Source organism: Mercenaria mercenaria, chromosome 5 (assembly GCF_021730395.1).
Source record: "Mercenaria mercenaria strain notata chromosome 5, MADL_Memer_1, whole genome shotgun sequence".
Classification (NCBI taxonomy): Eukaryota; Metazoa; Mollusca; class Bivalvia; order Venerida; family Veneridae; genus Mercenaria; species Mercenaria mercenaria.
In genome coordinates, this window is record NC_069365.1 from 73,069,528 (window position 1) to 73,094,864 (window position 25,337).

Here is a 25,337-nt window from a genome sequence, read left to right on the forward strand (position 1 = left end):
GAAATTTTGTCAGAATGATAATCTTGATGAAAACTAGGCTGAGTTCGAAAATGGGTTTTCTGGGATCAAAAACTAGGTCACTAGGTCAAATCAAGGAAAAACCTTGTGTATGCTATATGGGCTGTATTTTTCAATTGATCTTCATGAATTTTGGTCAGAATGATTACCTTGATGAAATCTAGGCCAAGTTCGAAAATGGGACATCTGGGGTCAAAAACTAGGTCACTAGGTCAAATCAAGGAAAAACTTTGTGTATGCGGTAGAGGCTGTATTTTTCAATTGATCTTCATGAATTTTGGTCAGAATGATTACCTTGATGAAATTTAAGCCAAGTTCGAAAATGAGTCATCTGGGGTCAAAAACTAGGTCACTAGGTCAAATCAAAGAAAAACCTTGTGTATGCAGTAGAGGCTGTATTTTTAAACTGATCTTCTTGAAATTTAGCCAGAATGATAATACCTTGGTAAAATCTAGGCCGAATTCGAAAATGGGTCATCTGGGGTCAAAAACTAGGTTACTAGGTCAAATTGAAGGAAAACATTGTGTATGCAACAGATTAGAGATAGACCCTAACCTTTTCATTGATAGAAATACATTAAATAAAGTCTAGAAATTGATTTCCAAGTCCTTGAAATTAACAAAAATGATTTCACAAATGTGCAATGTATGATAGTTTTGCTAATATCAATAACAGAAATTTTAATATTTAATTCGAAGTTGTGATCTGCAAAGAATGTCAACTCTTGCCTTGGGCTAGTACTTTAAAGCAGAGATATTTATTAGTTTACTTCCCTTGCAATTACACAATAGAGTGGAAAACGAAAACGGTTTAAGACACAATATTATACATTTTTGCACAACAAAATAGTTTAGGATTCATTATTATGTGTTTGATTTACCTCTGAATCACTGGTTCCTATGTTTGTCAACTTACTTATGGTAAAAATTAACTTTTAACAAGCCGATAATAAAATGAAATACCAGTAAATATTTTATAGTGCAGATAATACAGTTTTGCTTGTATCAAAATGTCACAATAGTAGCACTTTTGTAGTACAGAAAACCTGGTAGGATTAGTAAAGGTGCAGTTATATTGATCTCTTTTTCCTATGCCTAAACAGATGCTGTATTTTTCAATTGATCTTCATGAAATTTGGTCAGAGTGATTGCCTTGATGAGGTCAAAAACTAGGTCACTAGGTCAAATCAAGGAAAACCCTTCTGTATGCGATAGAGGCTGTATTTTTCAATTGATCTTCATGAATTTTGGTCAGAATGATTGCCTTGATAAAATCTAGGTCGAGTTTGAACATGGGTCCTCTAGGGTCAAAAACTATGTCACTAGATCATATCTAAGAAAATGCTTGTTTAATCGCTAGAGACCAATTTTTTGGTCCAGTCTTAATGAAAGTTTGTCAGAATATTTGTTTCCATGAAATCACTAGGTCAAACATGTTTTACACTGTTATGGTGTGTTTCTTAGGTGAGCGACCTAGGGCCATCTTGGCCCTCTTGTTTTAATGTTGTGTCGCGCGTTGCTCCAAAAGTATTTGACCTAGAGTCACCAAAGTTTACAGGAATGTTGGTCAGCATGTGCAATTGTGGGGTTTCGCGTCTGGATTCATTCAGTATTGTAGGAGTTATGGCCCCTGACCTAGGAAAAGATTTGTGTCCTTTGTTATGTAGTGGGGGCATCTGTGTCATATGGACACATTTCTAGTTAATCTTAACACTGTTGCCAACAGCCACAAGGGACGAACACTAACAAACTTTTATATTTGTAGGGGACTTTATTGTCACTGTAATACTCGGTCACTTGTTTCAACTTAACTGTCACTCTGATCAGTATAGACCCTCTTATCTGTGGAGTTCACATTTCTAAGTATAGCTTCACAGTCATTGTTTTAAGTTTGGTATAATTTCAATAAAAGCAAAAGAAAATTGAAAGCTGGAAACAGTTCAGATATGATAAAGTGAAATAATCAGGGTTTCTATCAGCAAGACATTTTCTTCTTCAGGCTGCTCAGAAGACCAATGATGACTTTCAAGTTGACGATGTTTTCATTAGCAACGCAAACAGGAAACAGTCAGAGTCTATACAGGAACAGAGAGATAGAGCTGCTGCTATTCATGGTAAGTGTTGCACAGTACAGGCAACAGCAAACTACTGGTATGTATATATAAGAACAAAGGACCATAGCTGTTCCTACAAATGACAAGACTTAGTGTTGTCCAGTACATGCAATAGAAAACAGTTTCCATACAGGAAGAGAGACAGAGCTGCAGATAAATATGGTATGCATTGCTGTTTCTAGTAGGCATTCCTCAGTACAGGCAACAAGAAACTGTCTATACAGGAACAGAGAGGTAAAACTGCCTCTATACAGTGTAAGTGTTCCACAGTGCAGGCAACAGGAAACTTTCTTTTCAAGAAGAGATGGATAGAGTTATTGTTATATATGATGAGCGTTGCACAGTACATGCAACAGGAAACTATATCTTTACAGAAACAGAGAGGTAGAACTGCTGCTATGTATGGTAAGCTTTGCCCACTTCAGGCAACAGGAAACTGCTTCTAGACAGCAAGAGAGAGATACAACTTCCCCTGTATATGGTAAACCCACAAAAATTTAAGTCAAAGAAAGACTGTTGTTTCAAAATATAAAAATATATATGAAAATTATGTTTCAAAATATATGAAAATTATAATCATGCAGTCACTTTTCTGTTGTGTTAAACTTTTTGTTCTTGTATTTTTCAGAGCATAAGAAAATGGCAGCTTCCTTGGAGAAGTGTCGGTTCTGCTTCGGAAATGTGCCGAAGCATCTTATTATTGCCATAGGTACAAAGGTAAATATGTCCTACGTAAACTCACTTGGCTTGAAACTGTGTACAGATATATAGCTTCAAAATAAAACTGTTATACATTCTGTATTGTTTTGATAGAAGTTACATATACTATGAAATAATTTACTTTGATTGGCATAGAATTTCGTGATTTCTTCCAAAATAGCAGTTCTGTGGTGACATAAATTCGTGGACTTCACATATGAAATAAAGCATAAATATATTTACGGAAAATTGGTTCTTTCGATTCAGTTTCACAGATTTTCACAGTATCACAAGTTTCAGTAAATATAATAATGCTTGACACAAAATCTGGTATGGCATTTAACAAGTTTTACAACATTTTTACAATGAAAATTATCTGATGTTGAAATGTGTGCTGTTATAGATCAGTTACATTATCTTGTTTTAGAATGTGTTATGTTTTAGAAATTAGTTTACTTCATGTTTAAATGTGGATGGATTTTCTACCTCACATTTCAGTTTAAGCTTACATTGTGTCCCCTTTCACCAAAGAGGGGTATATTGTTATACGCCTGAAGGGACATATTATGTTATGATGCAGGTGTCCGTCTGTCCGTCTATACGCAATTTCGTGTCCGCTCTATAACTCTTGAACCCCTTGAAGGATTTCAAAGACACTTGGCTTAAATGTTCACCACATCGAGACGACGTGCAGAGCGCATATTTCGGATGGCTTGCTTCAAGGTCAAGGTCACATTTAGGGGTCCAAGGTCATATCACTTTGTTTCGTGTCCGCTCTGTAACTCTTGAACCGTTTGAAGGGTTTTAAAGAAACTTGGCAAAAATGTTGCTCACAATGAGTCGACGTGCAGAGCGCATGTTTAAGATGGCTCACTTCAAGGTCAAGGTCAAACTTAGGGGTCAAAGGTCATGGGACTTTTTGTGTATATTGCACTGCATTGCGGTGCTCTTGTTTTTATTTGGCAGATCCCTTTTTTGTTCACTTACAATGATTTTTTTATTGAATTACTTCCCTTTTATGTTACTATAAATAGCTTATTTTGTAACTTTTTTATTATTGGTCAAAGTGAAAAACCGAGACCACTTTTCTGTGGTACAACATGGATGGTACCTCCAAATTTTAGATGTATTTTGACATATCTATATCTGGTAAGGATTTTTCAGCATACAGTCATCAAACGGGACCTTGAGGCTAAATACTGTTTCTACTGAATACCTGAAGAAAGATTTGACCTACAGTCAAGAAACTTTATAGGATGATTGCCTGTGGTCAGTTGTTGACCGTTATAGTTTTGGGGTCAGTAGGTCAAAGTTCAAGGTCACAGACTGAAAACATTTACCACTTGATAACTAAAGATAACTTCTGCATACAATCATACAACTTCATAGGATCATTGCATGAGGCAAGTAGATGACTCCTGCTGTTTTTACCAAAAGGCCACTGTTTAGCAATACCTATGCAGCATGTAGCATCTTGTTTCAGGTATACTTGCAATTTCTAAACAACAAATATCTGACAGAAGCTCATTGTTTGATAGTACCAATGTAGCATGTAGCATCTTGTTTCAGGTATACTTGTTTACCAAACAACAAATCTCTGACAGAGGGTCACTGTTTGATAGTACTAATGCAGCATGTAGCATCTTGTTTCAGGTATACTTGTGTTTACCAAACAACAAATCTCTGACAGAAGGTCACTGTTTGATAGTATTAATACAGCATGTAGCATCTTGTTTCAGGTATACTTGTTTACCAAACAACAAATCTCTGACAGAAGCTCATTGTTTGATAGTATTAATGCAGCATGTAGCATCTTGTTTCAGGTATACTTGTTTACCAAACAACAAATCTCTAACAGAAGCTCATTGTTTGATAGTATTAATGCAGCATGTAGCATCTTGTTTCAGGTATACTTGTTTACCAAACAGCAAATCTTTGACAGAAGCTCATTGTTTGATAGTACTAATGCAGCATGTAGCATCTTGTTTCAGGTATACTTGTGTTTACCAAACAACAAATCTCTGACAGAAGCTCATTGTTTGATAGTACTAATGCAGCATGTAGCATCTTGTTTCAGGTATACATGTGTTTACCAAACAATAAATCTCTGACAGAAGCTCATTGTTTGATAGTACTAATGCAGCATGTAGCATCTTGTTTCAGGTATACTTGTGTTTACCAAACAACAAATCTCTGACAGAGGGTTGCTGTATGATAGTACTAATGCAGCATGTAGCATCTTGTTTCAGGTATACTTGTGTTTACCAAACAACAAATGTCTGACAGAGGGTCAATGTTTGATAGTACTAATGCAGCATGTAGCATCTTGTTTAAGGTATACTTGTTTTTACCAAACAACAAATCTCTGACAGAGGGCCACTGTTTGATAGTAATAATGCAGCAAGTAGCATCTTGTTTCAGGTATACTTGTGTTTACCAAACAACAAATCTCTGACAGAGGGTCACAGTTTGATAGTACTAATGCAGCATGTAGCATCTTGTTTCAGGTATACTTGTGTTTACCAAACAACAAATCTCTGACAGAAGCTCATTGTTTGATAGTACTAATGCAGCAAGTAGCATCTTGTTTCAGGTATACTTGTGTTTACCAAACAACAAATCTCTGACAGAGGGTCACTGTTTGATAGTACTAATGCAGCAAGTAGCATCTTGTTTCAGGTATACTTGTGTTTACCAAACAACAAATCTCTGACAGAGGGTCACTGTTTGATTGTACTAATGCAGCATGTAGCATCTTGTTTTAGGTATACTTGTGTTAGGTATACTTGTGTTTACCAAACAACAAATCTCTGACAGAAGCTCATTGTTTGATAGTACTAATGCAGCATGTAGCATCTTGTTTAAGGTATACTTGTGTTTACCAAACAACAAATCTCTGACAGAGGGTTGCTGTTTGATAGTACTAATGCAGCATGTAGCATCTTGTTTCAGGTATACTTGTGTTTACCAAACAACAAATCTCTGACAGAGGGCCACTGTTTGATAGTACTAATGCAGCATGTAGCATCTTGTTTCAGGTATACTTGTGTTTACCAAACAACAAATCTCTGACAGAGGGCCACTGTTTGATAGTACTAATGCAGCATGTAGCATCTTGTTTCAGGTTTTATACTTGTGTTTACCAAACAATAAATCTCTGACAGAAGGTCACTGTTTGATAGTACTAATGCAGCATATAGCATCTTGTTTCAGGTTTTATACTTGTGTTTACCAAACAACAAATCTCTGACAGAGGGTCATTGTTTGATAGTACAAAGGAGCATGTAGCATCTTGTTTCAGGTTTTATACATGTGTTTACCAAATAACAAATCTCTGACAGAAGGTCACTGTTTGATAGTACTAATGCAGCATATAGCATCTTGTTTCAGGTTTTATACTTGTGTTTACCAAACAACAAATCTGACAGAAGCTCATTGTTTGATAGTATTAATGCAGCATGTAGCATCTTCTTTCAGGTATACTTGTGTTTACCAAACAACAAATCTCTGACAGAAGCTCATTGTTTGATAGTACTAATGCAGCATGAAGCATCTTGTTGCAGGTATACTTGTGTTTACCAAACAACAAATCTCTGACAGAGGGTCACTGTTTGATAGTACCAATGCAGCATGTAGCCTCAGGAACAACTGTTGATGAAGACGTCTGGAGTGAAATACAGGTACTTCATTTATAAGGCTAACTTGAGCCAGCTCTTATCAACACTATAAGGAAAAATTGTCTTAGACTCAAATGAGAAAAAAAAGAAAAGATTTTTCATATTGGTAGATACTATTTCAACAAATTGTTATCACTAGGGGCCATTATGTAAATGATCTACATGCTACTGAATGAAACAAAGGTCAAGGTTAAAACCACTCATTTTTGATAAACAGCAAGGTTACTACTGTGTAAAATCATAGGAAATCCTTTTATTATAACTTAGTCATACAAAGTAGATTTGGCTGAAGGGGCCTCTGTGACCAGGTGGTTAATATTGCTGACCTTGAATCACATGCCCCTCAGTGCTGTGCGTCAAAACCTTACTCATGTGAGAAGGGGCCTTTGTAGTTAAGGTCGCTGACTTCAGATCACTTGCCTCTCACCGATGTGAGTTTGAGCCTCACTTGGGGCGTTGAATTCTTCATGTGAGGAAGCTATCCAACAGAAGGTTGGTGCTTTTACCCAGGTGCCCACTCATGATGAAATAATGCATGGAGGGTATGCACTCATTCTTTTGTTGAATGATATTGCACTCCTAAGTTGTGCAGTATTTCCGCTACAGAACTTGTGCGTATTTCTCGATACAAATCTAATAACCTATAATAATTGTGTCGGTGTGACGTTAAACCCAACAAAACAAACACTCGTGAGAAAACCATATCGCTGACTAACGGAATAATCTAGTGGTGTTGCCCTTGCCTGAAATATTGCCATAGCAGCACTTGAGGTCTTTGGTTGAAAGTATCTATTTGACCTAAACTGTCAATGTAATGTGAAACCCAACAAATTGAATAACAGATTTTGACAGAGGTAAATCCTGTGAGAGTATAACAGTTGAAATAGTTTTGTTGCATCTGTAAATATGCAAGTGATTTATGTTTTCCTATAGAAATGTGAAATGTTATTTGCAGGTATTTAGAAGAACATTAACGAAGATGTTTGCAGATCGAGATGAAGATGTGGTATTTATGGAAACGTGCATGAAGCTTAAACAGTTCCCACATATGTGTATAGAATGTGTACCTATGGACAAGGAAGTGGGAGATTTAGCTCCCATATATTTCAAGGTAACTGTGCATTTTTGTATTGGGTCATTTGAGGAAGCAATGCAGGTGGTTTTAGGAAGGCCGCTTGTTCTACCAAGTTGTTGTCTATGCCTCAAGTTTTGCAAAAAAGAGATTATTTAGATACATCTTTTCCACTCCTACTCCCACCATTTTTTTTTGTGCCCATACACCCTATTTTTTCTGTGTGGGGCATTTAAAGTTGTCCTTGTCCATCTTTCTGTCAGTCCGAATTTGTGTTGTGCATATCTCAAAAAGTACATGACACAGAGTCATCAAACCTCACAGGATTGTTTCTGTGTTTCTATGAATTTCTATATCAGGTATGAATATATTTTTATATGACAGCAGATATATACTCAGCATCACTGAAAAGTTACCACCCTAATGGCCCTTATCTTTTAAAAGTCGCATTGGATTATATTAAAAGCATCACACGACTACATTTTTGATGCAGCTGAGACGTCGCTGGTGTAAAGATTTATCAAATTTGATGAACTCCATTTGAGGCACGGGCTGCACGTGCAAAATGACTTTTTCGAGCAATGTCAACATTGTACGAAAATTCTATTGCAAATCATTCATCATACTTGAAAGTTAGTCGACAGACTAAAAGGATTACGTTAAAAAACCAGAATATCTTTGCTAAGAATGCCACGTTTAAGGCATGATCAACGCCATCAGGCCATTGGCATGGTTGACACCGAACTTTCATGTCGTGAAATTGCACGTCGTATGGGCTGTTCTCACCTGACAGTCATGAAATGGGTTAGGAGACATGATCAGACAGGGTCTATGAGTAACAGACCACGCACAGGCCATGAAAAAGTAACATTGATATTGTATAAAAAATAAAATAGGTATATATTAAGTGGTAACTTTTCAATGACGCCCAGTATATATCCAGTTTTACAGATAGGGAGTCCTGAACACAGTTTTCTTTAAAAAGAATAACTTAGTATATTAAAACTCCTTCATCTGCACAGCAAGTTATATGACTGGTGCAAAGATTGCCCATAAATACCCTAAATTTTACCAAAATTTATGCACATATCTGTATTCTAGAGATTGCAGGTTGGAATCTGGGATGAGGAATGTGTTCTTCATCAAGATTGAAGACAATATGTCTAAAATATTCATGCTCCATCCTTGATTGATGTAGGAAAGTTGATGGAACTAATTTTGTGCCATTTACTTCCTTTTCAGAAAGCCATACAGGAAAGTGAGAGCGAATGGTCACAGAACAAAAAAGTTGTTGATCTCAGTCAGAAAGATATCAGACACTCTGTATGTATCATTTTCTATGGTTAAAAATATATTTTAGACCAAGACAGTCTTCTGATGATTGCTTAATACTTGTATGAAGTGAATTTGTTTCATTTTGGTGTGACAAAGTTCTGTTGAAACATTCCTGGCAAAATTTGTTAAAAAATCAATTCATGACTGTAACCTTAAATTTGAACTTTCGCAAATAGGCAGTTTTCTCCATGAATAAATTTATTTATACAAGAAAATTCATTAAAAAAGCTGAAACTGATGAAGAATATGTACATTTCTTTATTGCAATATGTATAAAACTTGAGACTGCAATTTATCTTGGAAAAAGAATATAGCAAAAGAAGGTTTTTACTCTTTTCTTCATAGACTGGGCTTCTTATCAAATGTTGAGCCTTACTTGAAATTATTAGATTCAGTAGAAATTAACGTTATTATCTGCCCTTTATGCAGGTTCCAAAAGGATTTCCTTACTTTGCGGTAGACTTTGGTAATCAGGGAGGATTTGCACATGTAATAGAAGATGAATTCAGGTTTCCATATTACTTTGGAAAGGTAAGTTTTTATTATAGATAAAAAAACATTCGAAGTATGTCTCCTCAATGTTTCTTAAAATTCTAGTTGTAACAAATAGTTAGATAGCCTTTGTCATCTGTTTGTATTAATTTCATTTGCCCGGTTTGAAAAAGGCTGTATTATGCTACCAGGGGTTCCTTACGTAGATTGTTCCTTTAATAGACCATTTGGTTTCATCAGTAAGTAGAAAGTACAGAGTCTGTTTGTATTAATTTCATTTACCCGGTTTGAAAAAGGTTGTATTATGCCACCAACCATTCCTTACATAGGTTGTTCCTTTAATAGACCATTTGGTTTCATCAGTAGGTAGAAAATACTGAGAGTGTACCTGAAAAAAATTTCATAGGAGGATTGCATATGTGTATGTGACTATTACCTGATCAAAGGTTGCAGTGACCTTAAAACTTATTATAATAAAATGATTTCTGATTAAACTTCATATGATGATATGATGATTGTCTATGGTCAGTAAATGACTGCTTTTGTTTTAAGTTCGTAAGGTCACGGTAACAAAAGCCATTGGGATGAAAGCTTATAACTGAAGGTCATGTGGACCTACAACAATCAAATTTCATAGGGTGATATCATTTGGTCAGTAGACCAGCTGATACCTGTGCTAAGAATTTTCTTGTATTAATTTTCCTACTTCACTTAGATATCAGCTGATATGGTAGTTTGGTTTTATGTTAATAGTTAACATGTAAACTTAGAATTATTTGGTACTGTCAGTTTCTGTAGCCAAAATATTTTTGATTTGAGAAATTCCATCCTGAAAAGTAGCTAGTCTGTTTCATGTGAAATCATGTATCACCATGGTCAAGTTATCAAACACACACATTGATAAGCACTTGGGGACCTTTTTAATTAACAAATGTTGTTAATATCTTCACTGAGATGTAGCCAGATCTGGCTCAACATTCCAGTTAGGGAGTATGGGGTTTCTGTTTAATACATCTTTTTGTTGTAGGGTATACATGTATATGTAGTCCCTTGACAGACAGTAATTTTTAATCCCCCACCACGAGTGATGGGGTGGGGGGATGGGGTTATAGGAATGGTCTCCATCTGTCTGTCTTTCCGTCTGTCCGCCTGTAACATTTTGTGTCCACTCTGTGTCTCCTAAACCCCTTGAAGGATTTTCATGAAACATAGGTCAAATGATCACCTCATCAAGACGATGAGCAGAACCCATGAGTCAGCCATGTCGGCTAAAGGTCAAGTTCACAACTCAAGGTCAAAGGTTTGAGCCTTCCATTTGGTGTCCGCTTTGTATCTCCTAAACCCCTTGAAGGATAATCATGAAACTGGGGTCAAATGTTCGCCTCAAGACAATGAGCAGAACCCATGAGTCGGCCATGTCGGCTCAAGGTCAGAGTGACAACTCGGTCAAAGGTTTGAGCCTTCCATTTTGTGTCCGCTCTGTATCTACTAAACCCCTTCAAGGATAATAATGAAACTTAGGTCAAATGATTACCTCATCAAGACGATGTGCAGAACTCATGAGTCAGCCATGTTGGCTCAAGGTCAAGGTCACAACTTGAGGTCAAAGGTTTGAGCCTTCAATTTTGTTTCTGCTCTATATCTCCTAAACCCCTTGAAGGATTTTCATGACAATTGGGTCAAATGATCACCTCATCAAGACAGTGTGCAGAACTTATGAATCAGCCATGTCGGTTTAAGGTCAAGGTCACAAGTAAACCCCTTGAAGGAATTTCAAGAAACTTGGGTCAAATGATCACCTCATCAAGATGATATGCAGAACTCTTGAGTCGGCCATGTAAGTTCAAGGTCAAGGTCACAACTCAGGGTCAAATTTTTTAGCCTTCCATTTTGTGTCCGCTATGTATCTCCTGAACCCCTTGAAGGATTTTCAAGGAACTTTGGTCAATTGATCACCTCATCAAGACGATGTGCAAAACTTTTTAAGAGTAGCTATTTGTTTTAATCCCCTGCCACGAGTGTTGGGGGGTTATAGGAATGGTCTCCATCCATAAGTCCGTCCGTAACATTTTATGTCCGCTCTGTATCTCCTAAACCCCTTGAAGGATTTTCATGAAACTTGGGTCAATGATCACCTCATCAAGACAATGTGCAGCACTCATGAGTCAGTCATGTTGGCTCAAGGTCAAGGTACAACTCATGGTCAAAGGTTTAAGCCTTCCATTTTATGTCTGCTCTGTATCTCCTAAACCTTTTGAAGGATTTTAATATGACTTGGCTGTAATATTCCCCTTATCAATACAACGTGCAGAATTCAAAATTCACCCCTGCCAGCTTAAGATCAAGGTCACAACTCAAATGTTTAATGGTTCCACCCAATACCATCAACCCTTTCACTATCAGTAACAGTGGCAGGGGATATAGCTGCCTTTCAGACTGCCTTGTGAATTTTATTATAAAAATTGTGAATATAATTTTTTAGGAAATAATTGGTGGAATGGTAGATGCTGATCACAGATTATGGAAGAAACCACCAAAGGAGAATTTTGATGAACAGAGGATAAAAGTGCTCAAGTTTAGTGAAATGTGGAAACCTTATGACTGGACTCAGAACATAGCAAAAAAGGTTGAAACGGATAGCAGTAGTAGTGATTCAGATTGATTATGAAGTTAAATCAAGCTTCTTGGTGACACAGATTGGTGTTGGATCAGGATACTTGGTGACTCAGAGGTTTGGTCAGACATGTTTATGACACACATTAAGGCCTCTTGCTGACTTTAATGCATGGCAATGTTACATGAAGCTTATTAGGTGTGATATTGATACTGAGCTTCTTGTTGATAGTGTGGAGGTGCAAGTAAATGAAGAACTTGCAGTGTAATGATAGATTTGTTTCAGAGGAGTTACTAAACTTAATTCTACCAATATATAATGGCCACATTTTGGTGGCACATTTCTGTAATAACTGATTGTTCAGAACTGGTGAAGAATGAATAGATCAAGGGTATAAATTTCTATGATTTACATATTTGAAATAAATTGTTTTACTATATTAATGTTTTCCTGATTACTATGTATCTTTGTCATTATTATATATACCAGTAGTGTGGAGTCATTAATTTTTGTGGAGGACTTATTTTCATGGATTCCATTTTTGTGTCAATCCACATTAATTCCCAACAAATAAGAACTTTAACTAATAAATTTGAAATTCACAAGTCATGTCCCTATGAAACTGTTTTCTTTCTCCAGAACATCAAAATTTTAACTCTAGAAAAGTATAGGAAAACATGAAAAATATGTTCGTCTTAGTTTTATGTGGGCATAAAGATCTCCGCGTCTTTTCAGTTTAATGAGCTGTTAGTTTGTATGATGAACAGATGTCAGATATCAAGCACAATCTAGATAATATAGATCTTATAATATCAGTATGCAATTCTGAAAGACTTAGCATTAACATATCAGTGTTCTCAGTCGGAAATGATACGGATTTGTCTAAAAAAAATAAATAACTACAGTGTTTATCAGGAAAGTTCTGTAAGTAAAAGTGATGAAAATAAAAATGTTCATTTACCTAGATAGATTTTTGAAAAGTTTGAATACATTTTTTAGCATTCAGAAACAAAGATGGATAATTGTGAGAGACATTGAAGTGTTCAGATGGAAAAAGTCATAGTTTTAGGGGTAACTGTGTTTTTCAGAGGTTTCAGTTTTACTCTCGACACATCAGCGAAGCATGTAAAATTTTCACAACCAGTGCCCATAGATCTTGAAAAATAACACTATCATATTTCCACGTATTTTTTTTAGCTCACCTGAGCCCTTTGGCTCATGGTGAGCTTTTGTGATTGCTCAATGTCCGTCGTGCGTCGTGTGTCCGTCAACATTTTCTAAAAAAATCTTCTTCCTGAAAACTACTGGGCAGAATTACACCAAACTTCACAGGAATGATCCTTGGGTGTCCCCCTTTCAAAATTTTTCAAGGAATTGAATTCCATGCAGAACTCTGGTTGCCATGGCAACCGAAAGGAAAAACTTTAAAAAATCTTTTTGTCCAAAACCACAGGGCCTAGGGCTTTGATATCTGGTGTGTAGCATCATCTAGTGGTCCTCTACCAAAATTGTTCAAATTACCCCCCTAGGGTCAAATATGGCCCCGCCCCGGGGGTCACATGGTTTATATAGACTTATACAGGGAAAACTTTGAAAATCTTGTACAAAACCACATGGCCTAGGGCTTTGATATATGGTATGTAGCATCATCTAGTGGTCCTCAACCAAGATTGTTCAAATTATCCCCCTAGGGTCAAATATGGCGGCCCCACCCCAGGGGTCCCAAGTTTTACATAGACTTATATAGGAAAAAAAGTTTAAAAATCTTCTTGTCTGAAACCACAACACTTAGACCTGATATTTGGTTTGTAGCATTGTCTTATGGTCCTCAACCAAAATTGTTCAAATTGTACCCCTTGGGTGAAAAGAGGCCCTGCTCTGGTCCAAAGTTTCATATAGACTTATATAGGAAAAAAAAATCTTCTTGTCTGAAACCATACGACCTAGGCTTTTGATATTTGGTATGATGCATTGTGTAGTAGTCCTCTACCAAAATTGTTCAAATTATGCCCCTGGGGTTAAAAGAGGCCCCGCCCTGGGGTCACTTAGTTATTATGTGAGTTATATAGGAAAAAATACTTAAAAAATCATCTGATCCTATTTCCAAGACTGTTTAATTATAATTACCTGATGACCCCAAGTAATATGATGTCACTTGACTGTGACCTTGACCTACTGACCTACTTTCTTGTTTTTTAGGATACAGCCTTGAAATTTTGATGACATACACAGTTTTCGCACACAAATCGTAAAACTGAATTTCATTGACCATGAATGTGACCGACTGACTTTTTTAATATTTTTTCATCAGTTTGACATTTGAAACATGTAGCTCATGATACTCAGGTGAGCGATCCAGGGTCATCATGACCCTCTTGTTTTACATTCCACACTTCAGTACTTCATTTACCTTATTGATTTTGACTCACAAGGATTTGCCCCCCACAAATGTATATGATTTCAGATTACTAAATTGGTGTAAATTGAGAGAATGTGCACTTGGCTGACTCATGCAATTTATGTGGTCTCTTGTTAAATCCTCAGAATTGAGCAATCATGAGGTGTTTTGCTGTATATAAATACATGGCAGGTAGACACCCAAACAGAATATCTTTTTCACTTTATAGTTACATGGAGGTTGTATACACGTATATCTGAAATTGTGGTTGAAAAACAAGATAACTGCTGTAACGAAACCTGAAAAATATAAAATAAACAGCAGGATATTTTAGATATTTATTTCTATAACTTGCATATATAAGCACAAGCACTATCATATACAAAACAACAAGTTGAATAACAAAGTTAGCACTGAGTTTTTTACGTATAGTTTATGTCAATCTGCTCTAGACAGTTCACAAAACAGACTGGTCCACACTTCTGCTGCCTTATCTTGACCTGTGCTGCCCCCTGTTGGTGATGATGTCATCACTGAATTCGTCTGCTCATTGTCATCTTCTTCCATACTGGACTTGATTGATCTGGCAGTATTTTGAACCTGAAATGAAAATTGAAACATGCTTAAAAAAAGGGAAACAAAAATATTTAGTGAAACTGAATGTACAGAAAACTAGAAATTAGTTATTTTAATGACATTGCTCTCTGCAGTAAATTTGAAACCTTTCTTAGGGTGTACAGTTCTTATGTGAGGAAACCATCCAGCTGGCTTCAAGAAGGGTTCTACCCAGGTTCCCACCTGTGTCTGAATACTAGGAGACACATCTAGCAGTTTCCTACATGGAATCTCTGCATTGTCATATATTACGCAGTCAGCAACCATGTAACACTGGAATCTCACTTCCAACTAAACAGAAACACAGAAGTTAAGGTGCAGAAGGGACAAATTTTCAGACAGTTGTTCTTATTATGAGGGATTTTATTGTAATGTCAGATATATTTAAAAGTAAAGAAGTCTTAATGGCAGCAGTCTTTTGAGTGAAATTACTTGGTTAGCAAATATGGTAAAAGAAATTCAGTCTAAATGAACACAGTAGAAGAAAACAATATTTACCTCAGCCCATTTCCTGTTTGAGAACTGTTTGTACATGTGACATACACCCTCGTTGACAGACAGACGGAGAACTATTCGTAGATGTTGTGACTGGTTGTCTTCTATAGCCGACATCAGGGACTGTTGATCCAGACTAGTTATACTTCTCTCTGAAATATGGAAAATATGAAATTATAAGAAAAATCGTACAGCACAAATCAAAATTACTTCAGTACCTCAATCAATTCAATTCAGTGAGAGGGTGGAGTTCTGTTTACTCTTAACTAATGAAAAAAAAAAGATTAACTGGAACAGAACCATTTAAACAGTTATTTTGACTTATATATCTTTTCAATATCTTAGTATATTGATTTCATGTTGAAAATGTTCTTTGCATAATGTATTTCCAGATACTAAAGATCCATACTTAATTATAATTATACACTTCCAGAAAGTTGCTTGGTTCATTACAAATCTGATAACTTTTTGCAAAGGCTACAAAATAATGCTTACATCAAAGCATTTATAACTAACAGAAAATTGGTCTTACCTAACTGTGAGACAGTAACATCACTGTTGTGGAGAGCCACCAACTGACTGCGTAAAGCTGAAGCTGCGGAGACAACATCCATGTTGATAATTGTTTTATTCAGATAGATAACTCAGTTGAAAACTGGCTTGGTGTAATTCAATCTTTTTACTGAATTTTATTGTATAAGCTTTGTATAATTCTGCTCAGTGTGTGTTAGGTCAGAGTCACAAAGTGTGTTGGCTTGGGTCTGGTGTCCTACCAGTATTTATATGAAAATCCTCCCATTGTTTTAAAGTTTGGCTTTAATTACCTTACCAGTTTGTTTTAATGACTTGAACACAGCTTACTGTGGACAAACAATCTATCTTTTGATGTTTGAAACTTCAAAGTGAGATTTAAAAAAATAATGGTACTAATTAAAAACATGATTTAAATGTTTGCATCACTAATTGCACTAATTAGTCTTCATTAAGAATTATCTTAGAGAGATTAAGTAATAACCTATTTTTAATATTGACACAATTAATATGAATTAAATTCAGTGATAATTTCAGTCTGAAAAATTGTTATTCACAAAAAGATTTAACAAATAAAGTGAAAAGTTACATATATGGATTCTTACCTTATTTAACTTCAGTTTACTGCAAATTGGTGTGCTGCTTCATAAAGTATTGTCTTAAGCATTTGATGCCACTTCCCTTTGAATGTAAATCTAGTCAGAATCAGCACATTAAAACAAGAGTTACTGCTCTTTAAGTAATTTTGTTCATTTTCTCCTCATTTGTTGTTCAGATACATATTATTATATACTTTGGGCTGCGCCCTCACGATGTTATAAATTCCTTCACATATGAACTCCAACAATCTTATTCAAGGGCAAATCACTGTTTAGGATATATTCTTTTTTAAATAAAGGTAGTTAGTCAGGTTTTGGTAAAGTAACAGATTTGTTTGAAACTATAACAACTGATTAGTTACCAATATTTGTACACTCTGAGTGCTTACAACATGTAAGGTTTTCACTGGAGGTATTTTTAAAATTTCTTTTTCCTAGCCTGGATAGAATTATTTTAGCATAACAGACAGACAGCTTTATTTTTTTCCCTATGTAAACATTGCACAATATGGGGTTATACTCTATCCAATTAGTAATAGCAGTAACACCTCAGGCAGCACCTTAACGGATGATGAATACTGTGTCTATTTTGTATTAGCAGAGGATTCGAAAGTATAAACTTTAAAACTTTGATATAACATACTTGGCCTTTTGGAATATTATTATAAGACTATAGTATCATATTTACAAAAGCAAAGATTTGCACAGTTACACAACTAGCCCATTATTAGAGATGCAAGTTTGTAAAATTATTATTACCTCCCTTTTCCTGTCTTAGGAAATAACTGAATTAAGAAGCTACACAAGGTTTTAAAACTTGTTGTTTGATTCATATTGTTAAGATATCTCAATATCTATAAAATACTTTGCTTTTTAAATACTTCCATAGTAAAGGGATGTAATTACAAAATTTTATAGGAAGCAATAAAACGTACATTTCATGATTTGTAATAGGGACCCAACGTTTTGTCATTCTTGCATAAAAACTACTTTTTTCACTGGATCCGCCCATGTATTAACGGGTGAAAAATCGTGTGCAAACAAGGCAATTCACGTGCTGTTAATACCCGATTTTTATTTTTGAAATGCTTTGCCAGGGACATATGTATGTATTTCTGCGCAGACTGAAATTTGGCATCTGCATCTTGTTTTTCCATAATAACCTCTTCTTGTAGCATTATAGACACAATGTAATCCATAGTATGTTTAGCTGTATCAGTTTCCAACCCCAAACGTACTGCCCCCATCAATGTACGCACTAGCTTCTCTTAGAGTTTACTCCCTTTACAAAGCGTCTGTTCAGTTATTGTAAATAACTGTGAATAAATAAGTATCGCGTGTAACTTGTGCTATTGCCCGTTTTTAGGTATTATATTAATGACTTTTGTTAGTATCAGTCGGTTTGTTTTTACCCGATTGTTCGCAGAATTCATATAATAAACCTCGAAAGCTAGTCACTAGCTTCGTACTCATCCGTACTCTGTTTGTTCGTACTCAAAATAATTCGAATGTAAAGTTGTTATTCTTAAAATAATTGTGTTCCTGTTTCTCAAATTTTTAAGTTATATGCAAAATTATGTGTAATGTAACGTTTGTAATAACTAAAAATAAAGATAAGATGCTCAAAAACCTTCAAATCACGCTTTTAGTAGTGTTGTTGTTATGTGTGCCCCGGTTATGGATATTTAAAACATGTTTACCGTTTCCAAGAACAACAAGAATGGTAAATAAAAAATGTACCGGAATCGTCAAGTCATCACATATGAAAACAATGCATTTAGTCGTCGTGTAATGTTTTTTTATGCAAGAATAGCGACAATACACGTTTGTTTTGTGTATTAACGCCTGCAGAAGCCCTTGGGATATGTTTGTGACCTCGACCTTCGGTCTCGGTCACAAACAATCCCGCGGGCTTCTGCAGACGTTAATACACAAAAAAACGTGTATTATCCCTACATAGGTCTTTTTGTTCCTTAAATAAATTTATAACAGAATGTAAGCACAGAGGAAAATATCATTATAAAATTATTGTTTTTATGTTGTTGACCACCTTCAAATGTTGGGACCAATAGTCAGAATCTTAGATTGTTATTTTATTACATAAAGACGATATATTTAAATATTTATATTGATTTATAATATTGATTTATAGTTTTATCGATAAAAGATTTAAGTATCATTAATATGCTCCCAAGATGAATCCTTGAAAATGCACAAAACTTCAGATGCATATTGTTTATATATCATTTTTCAAATAAAAAAATATATAAAGTCGTAGAAAACAGACAATAGGGCATTATGGAAATTTGGTTTGAATGAAATAAATTGTTATACATGCTGATTTTATTTATTTACATACATTTAATGGCGGGGTGGGGTTGGGGCTCATGGCCAAGTGGTTAGACTCACTTGCCCCTCACCAGTGTGGCTTAGAGCCTAGCTTGCAGCATAGAATTCTACATATATAAGAATATACAAAAGGTCAGTGGTTCTACAGAGGTGCTCACCCATGATGAAATAATGCTGGAAGTGGCACCTAGGGTCTTCCTCACCATGAAAAGCAGCAAAGTTGCTGTATAGCGGGTTATTTCTACGGGGGGGGGGGGGGGGAATATTTCTGCGGTCTCTAGGTAGAATCGCAAAAATATTTCCAGCAGAATATTCATTCAACAAAAATTTAAAACGCAAAAATCTGCATTTTTCACCAACGTTGTTTCACGCTATGTTACCCGAGGTAATCCGAAGTTCACAAAGGCATGGTCTAATTATTGGAAATTATCGTCGTCAGCTATCAATTACTGATAATGGTATAATTGAGTGTGATGAAGTCCTAGCTGTTAATCCCTCAGAAAACGTATTTGTTTACTTTAAAGCAGTTACCGGTCATTTAGTTTATTGTTTTTCACACGCTAGTCATTCTCACTACGCCCCATCATGCGAAAAATTACCTCCTCCTTGGCATCGAAAATGCAGAAATTTCTCTTCCTTTTATGTGAAAACGCAGAAATTTAACACGCAGACATTTGTTCCACAATTTTTGGGGCCAAAACGCAGAATATTTTGACTGCAGAAATTACCCGCTATACGGTATCTGAAGAACATTAAAGATCACCAAAGTGTTCTGTTGGAAGAGATTAATTTCATACATTCTAACTCGAGCTTATATAGTCATTCATAACCTAAACACTCGGTTTAGCCTGAATGTTTCTTTTTAGTCATTGTTGGCCCATTGTTTTAAATATCCAACCACTTGTAACATTCAGCTTAAACAAGTTTTGACTATGTATCTCTTTGTGGTATCTATTCCAGATACCACATGAATCTTGTTATACTTTATTAAATAAACTAAATTATAATGAAAATAGTTCGAGACTTGATGTTATTCAACACAAGTCAGAATAAATATCCTTATGATACAATATTATTGGAAATGAAGACATCAGCTGCATATCGGCAAGAGAATGGAAATTGGTCAAAATATGCTACCCTATATGGAAAGTAGGAGAAACACTCACTTCATTTCCTCAATAAAAGTTACACCAGTGATACCAAGTGATAAATCACCAGATGTAAGTGGGCTTCTTGAAAAAGAATGACTCAAAATAATTGTTAATATGGCTCTGTTCCAATTAATCATTTTTTTAAATTTTAAAGTGAACAGAATTCCACACTATATCAAAGTTTCTCATTGATTGAATTGTTTAGGGTGCGAGTACTGAAGTTGATAGTGATGTGGAGCTGTGAAAAAGAACTTGCAATGGAATGATCCTTTTCAGAGGAGATACTAAATTTAATTCCATCAATACCCATTTTGGTGGCACATTTATAATAACTGTAACAAGTAACTGATTTATATAAGGATAGCTGGTGAAAAAGAGATCAAGAGTATAGATTTTGCAGTAGAATATCAGTGTTAGAAAAGCATAGTGATAATTAACCTTTAGCATGCTAGATAAATTGTCGTCTGCTGGAAAAGTCGTCTGCTAAAATTGTAAAGTTCATTCAATTTGCTCCAAAATTGGAAGAAATATTGTCAGAGTAGCAAACAGCTTGGAACCTGATCAGACGCCGATTTAATCGGCGTCTGATCTGGTTCCAAGCTGTTTGCAAAGGCTGTTAAATTCGCCTGCAGCAGGCTAAGGGTTAAAATCATTTACATATTTGAAATAAATTGTTGTAACATTTTCTGATTGTTAATTGCTGTGTATCTTTGTCATTGTCATATCTATAGTGTGGAAGTGTCGTCTGCTTGTTGGGAGTTCTAATTTTTGGGGATTTTGCTGTTATCTCAGTCATCGAAATTAATTTGTGAAATTTTCCTTATGAATGTGAAATTCACAACTTTTTGTGTGAAGTGAGTCAGTAAGCTGACTCAGGCAATTTATTTGGACTCTGGTTAGAACCTGAGATTTGAGAGTTTACGAAAACACAGCAGGCAGACACCTTGACAGGATATTTCGTTTTCACCGCATGGTTAAATGGAGGTTTTATATATCTGAAATTGTGTTTGACAAAACTTCTCTAAACAAAAACCTGAAAATATAAAATAAACAGGCGATTTTAAATATTTATTTCTATAACTGACATATATAAGACACATTTAAGCATAAGCACTATCATTATACAAAACAACAAGTTGAATATCAAAATTAGCACTGAGTTTTATTACATATGCTCTAATATCAATCTAATCTAGATAGTTCACAAAACACACTGGTCCAAACTTCTGCTGCTTTATCTTGGCCTGTGCTGCCCTCTGTTGGTGATGATGTCATCATTGGAGGCGTCAGTTCATTGCTGTCTGCTTCTATGCTGGATTTGATTGATCTGGCTGTATTTTGAACCTGAAATGAAAATTAAAACATGATTAAAAACAGAAATATTTAGTAATGTAAAGGAAACTAGCTATGAAACTAGAAAATAGTTATTTTCATGACATCGCCCTCACAGCTGTGGATTCAAAACCTTTCTTAGGTTGTACAATTCTTATGTGAGAAAACCATCCAGCTGGCTTAAAGAAGATGGGTGGTTTTGCCCAGGTTCCCACATGTGCCTGAATGCTAGGAGAGGCATCTTAGATAAGCTGCAAAAGCTGGTCATATTACCTAAATTGTATCTGTGTGACTCTTAACCCAACAAAGCAAAATGAAATTCAAGCAGTTTCCTATATGGAATCTCTGCATTGTCATATATTACGCAGTCAGCAACCATGTAACACTGGAATCCCACTAAACTAAACAGAAACACAGAAAACAGTAGTTTAGGTGCAGAAGGAAAAAAATTTCAGACTATGGTTCTTATTGTGGGAACAAATTTTCAGAATGGTTCTTATTGTTTTCAGACTATGGTACTTATTGTGGGAACAAATTTTCAGACTGGTTCTTATTGTTTTCAGACTATGGTACTTATTGTGGGAACAAATTTTCAGACTGGTTCTTATTGTTTTCAGACTATGGTACTTATTGTGGGAACAAATTTTCAGACTGGTTCTTATTGTTTTCAGACTATGGTTCTTATGGTGGGGGATTTTACTGTAGTAATGTAGTAAAGAAATCTTAATGGTTAGCAAATATGGTAATTCTTCAGTAAGAATGAATAAGAAATAGAAGAAAACAATATTTACCTCAGCCCATTTCCTGTTGGAGAACTGTTTGTACATATGACATACACCCTCATTGACAGACAAATGGAGAACCAGTCGTAGATGTTGAGACTGGTTGTCTTCTATAGCTGACATCAGGGACTGTTGACCCAGACTGGTTTTACTTCTCTCTGAAATATAGAAAATATGAAATTATAAGAAAAATTGCACAGCACAATAAACTAATGAACAAACTTACTTCAGTACTCGCACCCTAAACAATTCAATCAATGAGAAACTTTGATATAGTGTGGAATTCTGTTCACTTTAAAATTTAAAAAAATGATTAATTGGAACAGAGCCATATTAACAATTATTTTGAGTCATTCTTTTTCAATATCTTTGTGTATTGATTTCATTTCTGAAAATGTTCTTTGCATATATGTTTCCAGATACTAAAGATCCATCCAGTTATAATCATATACTTCCAGAAAGTTACTTGGTTAAGCTACTTGGTTCATTACAAATCTGATAACTTTTTGCAAAGGCTACAAAATAATGCTTACATCAAAGCATTTATAACTAACAGAAAATTGGTCTTACCTAACTGTGAGACAGTAACATCACTGTTGTGGAGAGCCACCAACTGACTGCGTAAAGCTGAAGCTGCGGAGACAACATCCATGTTGATAATTGTTTTATTCAGATAGGTAACTCAGTTGAAAACTGGCTTGGTGTAATTCAATCTTTTTAAATGGATGATAATATATTAGCTTGGTATAATTCTGCTCGGTGTGTTGGCTTGGGTCTGGTGTCCTACCAATATTTATATGAAAATACTTCCATTGTTTTAAAGTTTGCCTTTAATTACCTTACCAGTTTGTTTTAATGACTTGAACACAGCTTACTGTAGACAAACAATCTATCTTTGATGTTTGAAACTTCAAAGTGAGATTATAAAAAGGTTAATGATACTAAGTAATAACATGATTTAAATGTTTGCATCACTAATTGTCCTAATTAGTCTTCATTAAGAATTATTAAAGAGAGATTAAGTAATTGATAATCTATTTTAATTATTGACACAATTATTTAATTAATATGAATTAAATTGGGTGATAATTTCAGTCTGAAAAATTATTATTCACAAAAAGGTTTTAACAAATAAATATATAAGTGAAAAGTTACATATTTGGAATCTTACATGATTAAACTTTTTGTGCTGCTTTACATAGTATTGTCTTAACCCTACCCTGCTAAATTTCTATAATGAACTTGTCCATCTTTCAGGCATTCTCATCCATCAGAGGTTCGTCAAAATCCCGAGACGAACCTCTGATTTATTTCCATCGTTTACTTGGTGAGCATGCGCACTCGTAATTACTATCGTGAGTGGTTTCAGCCAATCATTGTTCGCCATTATTTGGAACTCCGAATTGAAACTTCAAAAAATATGTAAACAAGATACTTGCTTACGATGGATAAAGGCTGTATTCCATGATTGCGATAAATAAAGATTTATTCCTGTAATTCGACGTTAAGAGATTTACATCAAGAAATAATAATATTTGTCGTAAATGGACATCGTATTCCCTCGATAATATGGAAAGGACGCGGTCACGCTTTTCACGGACGATTTTGATTGGTTCGCTACGATTTGTCGCGTAACGACGCTGATTGGCTGAAACGTTTTACCTGTATTGTAACCAAACCATAAATATCGGCGAAATGTGCCAGAGGTTCATCCGGGGAACCACGGTAGACCTCTGGTATGCGAGAATGTCTTTCAGTTTGGACAGTTCCATTAACTGTTAAAAGGGCTGCTTACAAAAAAAAATACTGACTGAATAGGGAACAGTGCAGATCATGATCAGACTGCATGAATATTCAGGCTGATCATGATCTACAATGGTCGCAAAGGCAGAATGAGTTGTGTTTAGCATGATAAGGGTTAAGCATTTAATGCCACTTCCCTTTGAATGTAAATCTAGTCAGAATCAGCACTTTAAAACAAGAGTTACTGCTCTTTAAGTAATTTTGTCCATTTTCTCCATGTTTGTTGTTCAGATACATATTATTATATACTTTGGGCTGCATCCCCAGGACATTATAAATTCCTTTTAATATGAAATCTTATTCAACGAGAAATCAACAACAATATTTATTCAATAGTTAAAGCATCTATATATACTTCTAGCCTAGACAGAGTTAACATGTAGAGAGACATATTTAATATAATAATACAGATACTGAGGGAAGCTTTTCAATATACAATGTAGATATAATTCTGAAATACAATATGTTAAATGGAAAAAGTGTTGCTTCTAAAATAAAACTAACTTTCAATATCTTGTCTCAGTTTATTTGCAAAATAAGTGAATTTTGACAGACTGCTTTCCATAGACATCAGATTATCAAATTTATTGAGAGTGGGCCATCTACTGTAATATGGTTTTAAATATTTTCTTCATAATTTTTTATACAACAGACATACACACAGTTTATAATATTTTCTTTTATAATTAAAGGTAGTCAGATTTGAGTAAAGTAACAGATCTTCTTGTCCAAAACCGCAAGGCATAGAGCCTTGATATTTGACTTATGGCATCATCTAATGGTCCTCTACCAAAATTATTCAAACTATAACCCTGGGGTGAAAAGAGGCCCTTCCCCGGGGTCTCAAGTTTTACATAGACTTATATAGGAAAAAACTTTAAAAATCTTCTTGTCTGAAACTGCAAGGCCTAGGCTTTTGATATGTGATATATTGCATTGACTTGTGGTTCTCTACCAAAATTGTTCAAATTATGCCTCTGTGGTGAAAAGAGGCCCTGCCCCAGGGGTCTCAAGTTTTACATAGACTTAATATATAGGAAACAACTTGAAAAATATTCTTGCATGAAACTGCAAGGAATAGGCTTTTGATATTTGGTATGTTGCCTTGCCTAGTGTTCCTCTACCAAAATTGTTCAAATTATGCCCCTGGGATGAAAAGAGGCCCTGCCCTGGGGGTCCCAAATTTAACATAGACTTATATAGGGAAAAAAATATTCTTGTCTGAAAGTTCAAGGCCTATAGGCCTTTGATATTTGGTTGT

The 25,337-nt window shown here is 35.3% G+C and overlaps 1 protein-coding gene across 2 annotated transcripts in view; it reads left to right on the forward strand.

Moving 5' to 3' along the window:
• The window catches only part of LOC123557611 (CWF19-like protein 2), a 55,491-nt gene extending 43,031 nt beyond the window's left edge, over nt 1-12,460 (forward strand). Inside the window, exons 12-18 of one of the 2 annotated variants that reach the window (XM_053543943.1) lie at nt 2,018-2,132; nt 2,761-2,849; nt 6,395-6,511; nt 7,464-7,619; nt 8,823-8,903; nt 9,345-9,446; nt 11,890-12,460. In XM_053543943.1, the coding sequence (XP_053399918.1) occupies nt 2,018-2,132; nt 2,761-2,849; nt 6,395-6,511; nt 7,464-7,619; nt 8,823-8,903; nt 9,345-9,446; nt 11,890-12,069 (840 nt within the window). In that variant the 3' untranslated portion in view covers nt 12,070-12,460. Of the gene's footprint in view, nt 1-2,017; nt 2,133-2,760; nt 2,850-5,424; nt 5,563-6,394; nt 6,512-7,463; nt 7,620-8,822; nt 8,904-9,344; nt 9,447-11,889 lie in introns of those variants that run through there. The other variant, XM_053543945.1, reaches the window with a different exon arrangement.
• Nucleotides 12,461-25,337: the final 12,877 nt, after the last annotated feature.